Source organism: Siphateles boraxobius, unplaced genomic scaffold, assembly GCF_051911475.1.
Source record: "Siphateles boraxobius isolate OS27281-9 unplaced genomic scaffold, OSU_SipBor_1 16, whole genome shotgun sequence".
Taxonomy (NCBI): domain Eukaryota; kingdom Metazoa; phylum Chordata; class Actinopteri; order Cypriniformes; family Leuciscidae; genus Siphateles; species Siphateles boraxobius.
Window position 1 is genome coordinate 5,601,891 of NW_027508766.1, and position 6,899 is coordinate 5,608,789.

General features: G+C 37.8%; 1 protein-coding gene across 1 annotated transcript; it reads right to left on the reverse strand.

Annotated features, from left to right (window-relative positions):
- Positions 1-7: 7 nt before the first annotated feature.
- Positions 8-6,215, reverse strand: paqr3a (progestin and adipoQ receptor family member IIIa). Its single transcript, XM_077231354.1, has 7 exons — positions 6,107-6,215; positions 4,743-4,964; positions 4,402-4,564; positions 3,589-3,744; positions 1,672-1,869; positions 1,374-1,464; positions 8-1,171 (listed from the first exon to the last, which is right to left on the reverse strand). The coding sequence occupies exons 2-7, from the start codon at positions 4,928-4,930 to the stop codon at positions 1,029-1,031; spliced, it is 939 nt and encodes a 312-aa protein (XP_077087469.1). The 5' UTR covers positions 4,931-4,964; positions 6,107-6,215; the 3' UTR covers positions 8-1,028.
- Positions 6,216-6,899: the final 684 nt, after the last annotated feature.

Consider the following 6,899-nt stretch of genomic DNA (forward strand, 5'->3'; position numbering starts at 1 on the left):
ACTTCAGTTGAAAAAAACAAAGTGAAAGTTTATTCAGCTGTACTGTAGAAATACATATCCCAACATATTACCAATGTGGTAAAAAAAAAGAAGTTAAAAGTGTTACATTGTGCTGCATCATGAAAAACACCAGCTCACCCTACCATTAAGCACTAAAGACACGTTGTTCTATGGTTAAAAAACAAATACAATTGCATGGGTTTACAGTTCACCGTTTTAAGGAAGAAAATGTACTGAAACATGTGACTATTTTAATTACAGTCCTGACTTGATCAACTGAGATTGCAAACCACTTAAATGCAATATACAGAGTATTGTTAAATGCATTAATTGCATGAGAGAATTTTTAAATTAGTAATGATAAACTAAAAAGTTAACAGCCTACAACGATACAGATAATCCTGATGCATGCATTTACAACATGGCAATGCTGTGCGGCGACCTGCAAAATATAATTTTCACCATTTTAAGATCTTTGCTTATTTCAATATGGAACAAATCACTTTGGTTTATTCAATGTTGTAAACAAGACTATATAACAAAGTCTCATTTAGACTTATGTTGTATACATTTATTTTAAAAATTCACACAAACTCAAACACAAATCAAAATTCAGAACTATTAAGCTTGTGAATCGTTGAATTTTAGGTTCAAATACAAACAGTAAACAACAAATACTATTGAGCAGACATAATACTGAATGATTCGCCCCACGGAACTCAAGAAGTACATTTGTAGATGTAGAAGCCCACGAATGCAGGTGCTGTAAAATGGTGCTTCACCTTGATTTTTCAAAGTGCTTTTAAAAGCCTAACACTGCTTACCTTATCAAGTGCCTATTTATTTCTATTTAGACTGACACATCTAGGCACATAACCAAAATGTATGAAAAGTGTCAAAATAGCTCACAATGAAAAATAAAAATCCATACACCACGCACTCATATAATAAACACTGAGTGTGTTCAAGCTTAAAGATCATTTAAAATACAGCCGTCTTCAGTGGCGTTCCTCCGATCCCACATTCTTCTAGGAATGAAGATGGTAGTCTGGGCAAGGGTGAGAGTGACGGTAGCTGGTTATGAAAAGTGCAGACTGATGCCACCAGTAGAACATGAGCAACACCAGTATGTGCCAGACCTGATGGCTGGAGCCCAAGTAGTTCAGCTGACCTAGAGATTACAAAAAGAGCATCAAACCATTAATTAACTTGTCTGAGCTTGGTTCTCGTTTAATTAAGGCAGGTGTGGTCTTTGGTTTAGTCCATCACTCTGAACAACTTCTTTCTTTTGCACAGAATCACATTTGACAAGTGAGACGCAGCCCTGCTCGCATGAAAGCTGAAAAAATTAGAAATATGAAATTCTACAGTACCTGGAAAATAACGTTCTGGAACTTTGGACATGTAGAAGATGATAGCAGCTACAGCAAGTACATACATTATCAGCACTCTGGGAATAAATTCCTAAAAAAATTGAAACAATTTTGGTAGGTGTGTGTGTATATATATATATATATATATATATATATATATATGTGTAAAAAAATGGGTAAAAGTCCACAAGTTTAAAAAATAGGGGAAATGTTCTATACATTTAATAATAATATTAACATTTGTATAGTCTACATTATTTTCAACATACATTATGGCATATGTTGTGAGGACTCTTACCTGGACTATGTCTGAGCTGAAACCCCCACTGAGCCAGATCCAATGAAAGGTAGGGATTAGGCCGTATCCCGCTACAGCACAGAATATAACAGAGCGAAGCTTCTGCCACTTCTTGGTCAAGTAATGAGGGTGTATCTGGGCAAAGAACACTGCCAGCATCATGGCCAGAACGGTTACCAGGTACACCTGCCGCCAGTACTGTAAATAGATATACAAACCAGACAAAACAACATGAACCAAAAACACACGAAAGTCATCTTAATGTGCACAACACACACACACAAAAATACACTTGTTCTGTAGGGGGAAAAAAACAGTGCAAAAAAAGCAATGGAGAAATCGGTCTTTCTTTCTCTTGGGGCGCTTGGCTGATTGAGTAGTCATCCAAAAAGCAAAGCTAAACACTTGGCAGGGGGAGAGTGGAGATGGCTCACCCACGTGTGAATGTCATATGGTGGGGAACAGGAGTGACGGAGTGGGTCCACGAACACGGCCATCTGCTTTGGGCTGGAGCAGATTTCTGCCGCATTCTGGGGCACAATAAGCCAGCACTTCCAATATGTGGGGAGAACCATGTGGAGCAGCGTGGCCAAAAGCGCTGGTGCTCGGCAAACAGCAAGTGGGAGTAGAGGGGACGAGAGCAATCGGCTTGCTCAGGATATCCAAAATCCAAGTTTTCAGAAAACTGCACCAAAATCTTGAAACAAAGAAGATTCCACGCCAAGCGGCACCTCGTCGTTTTTATACAGGCAGTACAAAGCCGCTCCACAGGGGGTCCATTGTGCAAACTAACAGGAAGGGAGGAATAAACTATCATACAACATAATCAAAGATACTCCATCACAGTGTTAGAGTAATCTCACGGGAAAAGTCAACATGCGACAGCTCTCGGTGTGTGCACTTCCAACTTTCCTATTAAATCTTTCATACTATTCCTCGTTTTTAAAGGAGTGGGGTCTGATGTTGTTTGAATTCCAATCTTCTTTAAAATATCTTCTTTTGAAGAAAAGAGAAAGTAATATGTTTAGAACGGCATGGGGGTGAGTAAATAATGACAAGGGTCCTTTTCGGGTGAGTGACTCTTCTCATTTTGTATAAAAGCATCTGCTAAAGGAAAAAATGTTAATTTGTACTCCAATAAAATAATGGTCTTTACTAAACGCATATAAACAGTCTCTCCATGTAGTATTCACAATGCACACACACACACCAGACTGTTTTCCCCAGGAATAGGTGAACTCTTGCTCTGTATCTGTTGCACAGGTAACATATGCCCACAAAAAAAGCAGGCCAACCATCTGCTAGAGACCACAGTGGGACGATGCACCTCAAGCCACCTAATTAATCTACCCTTGTCCACATTGGCCATGACCGTCGATCGCACAGTGTAGAGACTCTCCATGCCATTCTTATGGAACCCTATGTGTCCTACTTGGATCCGACTCCACCAATAAACACTTATTACTTCATTTATGAAGTTAGAAGCCTACCTCCAGTGCCACTTTCACCTCCCCAAGCCAGAATGGTTTAGTTCCCTTCAGTACACTTTATTTGGCCCAAAGGGAAATTTGTCTTGACTAATGGCACTAACATACACACTGACCAATGACCATACACAACGGCTAGAACACAATGACTTTTTCATCAGTAAGCACTAAGCTGGCAACTGAATTGCAAGCCTACAGCATTAATAGACAACGCAAAAATAGATCCTAAAATATTCTATTACAATCACTTATTTAGTGTTCTGACTGAGGTAGGTATAAAGGATTTCTTAAGGCCCGGGTATACTTAATTTTCCGCGTTCCTATACTTTGGACTTTCAACTGATGGTACCTGCACACAGGTAACCTATATTGTTTACCAGAGGGCAATTATGTGAATGATCAGATAGCATTTGACTGGAGCTGCACGTACGTTATTGCAGTAGAATGCATAGAACACTCCTGGAATGTAACAGCCTATGATTCCGATGGAGATCCCGGCGTAGTCAAGTGCCATCCATCGGCGGCTGTTTTTTTCAGATCGGTGGCAGCAGAACAGGTGAAAGCCCACAGAACACAGCATGCACACCTAAGCAGAAGATGTGAAGTGTTCAGATACAGATGATCTTGTAGGCCATATGCAGATTGATATATGCAGTTTTCACAATACAAAAGCTCAAACTCACACGATGAAACTATACAGCCAAACAAAGACGCTATAATTATGTCTTCATGAGAGACTATGCAAGGTTGGTGTAAAGGCACTTTGCCTAATCCTGATGCTTTAGAGAATAGCTGCCATGGATAGAAGCTGCCATTTCTGTCTATTACGATGGCACGAGAGCAGCCGGTAACGGATCAAGAATTAGGCGGGACTGAGTTTAGGTGATAAAATCATAAGTTTTAACTCTAACTCCTGGCAACAGTGAATGTGGAAACCCTGGCTGCTATCAAAGGCCTTCAACAGTCCAAGGATCATATGAAGACTTTTGATTGAGAGTGCTGATCTAAGATCAGTTTTTATTGAAAAGGATGGAGCTGATCCAAACAAGCAAGCATGGTTAGAGATAATTTGTTTGTCATGCCAAAAAACAGAAACACTTTTTCCACTGCTAAATGCTGTTTTAACTATTCAAGTTTATACAGAGACTATTAAATTCACCTCTGAACTGCTTGGGTTGTTTTCTCCTTTGAAATGACCTAAACATGATATTGTGATGGCATGACGCAAGCAGCATGGACATACCTGGAAGCAGAAGAGACCTATGGAGTAGATGACATAGTCTTCTCTGGAAGCTCCTAACATCGGCAACACCACCAACAAGTCATAAACTCCCAGTGTGAAGAACAGGAAGAACCCCAACAGATGACTCCAGATGTTTACCGTCTCATTGGACAAAATAAAAAGGCTACAAAACATAGAGATCACTGACGTCTGTATGACCATTTCTTCCAATAGCCAAGGTCATGCTATTCTCTCAAGAGGTTGAGCAATGCATACATAATTAAAATTACACAAAAATATTGCTATTGAAAAATTACACTATGCATAAATACACAGTGGTTACAAATAAGACACGCACATACCTTTTAATGCACAGTCTAGAGGTCAGATAGGCTCTGTAGCCATCAGTGATATAAGGATTTTCCCGTAGGAATCCCGGCACCTGCTCGTAAGTGTACAGGCGGATTCCTCTGGGCACCAGAACAGGCCAGTACTGGTAACTGCCCAATTCAATGTACTGGGCATTCTTCAGCACCTTCGCTGACGGCATGATGATAATGTCACCCAGTCTCACTCTCACAGTCCTACAGACACACAAAATTGAATGGCAGATGTTTCCATAAATATCTGATAATGTTGACAAAAAGTGGACAGATGTGTTGTGGAATTGTATAAAATATAGTTTCAATTGCCCTCCTCTAGTAGCGTTTCATTATTTATTTCATGAAGTATTGAGCTATGATCTGAGGGCAGATGGTTTTAGGGGCAGTGAATGATAATATAATGCCATAATATCAGTATTGTTATTGTTAACTAAGATTATTAAAAACGATTTTAATTCATTGAAATAAAGCCAAAAATATATAAAAATGAGATAAAATTAACTTTGAAATGCTGCCTTGGCAACTAACTGAAATAAAATAAGCTGAAGTACTAAAATTAACAGAAAAATAAAACTGAAATTGAAGCTATAAAGCTGAAGTACTAAAATTAACAGAAAAATAAAACTGAAATTGAAGCTATAAAAGAAAATAAATAAATAAACGACAAAAGCACGAAACAAAAGTAAAATGTAAACAATGTAGCACTAAAAACTCAAAATATAAAAATTGAACAATTCAAAATATTTTCTAAATACATAAAATATAAAAGTATATAAATACTAAAATAACACTGCATGACACTCGCAAAATAAAATGTGATGTACTGGAACATTTGTGTAAAGAAAGAACATTGTAGTGATTTATTTCTGATTCATTTAAAAGTAAATATTTAAAAAGACAATAGCATGGAAAAATTGTGGGGTTTTGTCCTGTGCGAGTACTGCTCATGGCTACACTGTTTGACAAACAAATCATCAGGGCTGTATGTATATAATACAAATTGCACACCTTATTTAAAACGAAAACTGTTGTGAAATATCATGAAACGAAGCAAATTGAGCAGAAGAAACAGACGTCACTGTCACTGTCAATGTCCAACAAGTTATAGCCAACGCTTATGGCAAAATACTTAAATATACAAAAACTTATAAACCTGCTGAGCTATCAAACTATTAATTTTAATAAAATAAATACCTTAACTAGCCACAATTACCTTTATCACTAAATTAGCAATCAAATTCACAGTAGCCTACTGTCTAAATGGGTATAAGGCTAAATGCTAATCACATATACTGTATAGTGGGTTTATTTCAGAAACGAATTAAAGTGTTCGCTAAACTTACCATTGATCAGATAAATATCTGCATCGAAGAATCCGCGTTTGTGTCTATAAGGCTCATGGGTAACATTAATATCCCATGTTCGTTAGCCCGGTGAGAGCAGCAGGAAGTTACTGTCTGTTACTGCTCTTAGCTGCTAACAGGCTAATAAAGAGATTTCATCTCACATGTAACCTCAGGCATAAATTCGTCTTCTGTCCAATGATTATTTTTTTAATCAATTATCTCACATTCAATATAATAACAATTTATAATAATTTATATATTTAAAAAAAATCATATTTGACCTTACAATGAATCTAAGAAAGCTTTGTCACACTATTCTTTGTTCTCTGTTGATCAATTCTCTATTAATTGAATTCTTGTATCTTCCGAAATGATTCCTTCCTGCTGAATGTTTATTGGAAGTGTTTATCCACTGAAAATACCAGCCACAATAGCATTCATATTTCGTCGACTGAATTGAGACCTGTAGGTGGCAGACTGCTGTCAACACGTTTTGAGGAAGACTTTCTCTTTTCATAAACATCTCAGGTGTAATCTTGTATGATACTCCTCTGGGGCTAAACTCACACTAAATCTTCCCTCAGCTATTACACCCAAGATAATTACCTCCTCAAGTGGGAGTGTGTTCTTCATTAGCACTCCTAATTCACCTTTCAGCACTTCACTCTTAAACAGGCTGTCAACAGCACTGCCAAGACAATTTGCCTGACTGCAGCAAATCCACCCTGTCAGCAACAGAGCATAATTTCTGCTTAGTTTTGTCATGGCCTTTTTATGTCATAATTATGAT

What these genes read in the sequence shown, in the direction of transcription:
- paqr3a (XM_077231354.1), bottom strand. Translation starts at nt 4,930, where the DNA reads ATGCCGTCAGCGAAGGTGCTGAAGAATGCCCAGTACATTGAATTGGGC. An exon ending in ATGCATTCTACTGCAATAAC is followed by an intron (nt 1,870 to 3,588) that starts GTACGTGCAGCT and finishes ATCTATTTACAG; the next exon opens with TACTGGCGGCAGGTGTACCT. An exon ending in TCAGCTCAGACATAGTCCAG is followed by an intron (nt 1,465 to 1,671) that starts GTAAGAGTCCTC and finishes CAATTTTTTTAG; the next exon opens with GAATTTATTCCCAGAGTGCT.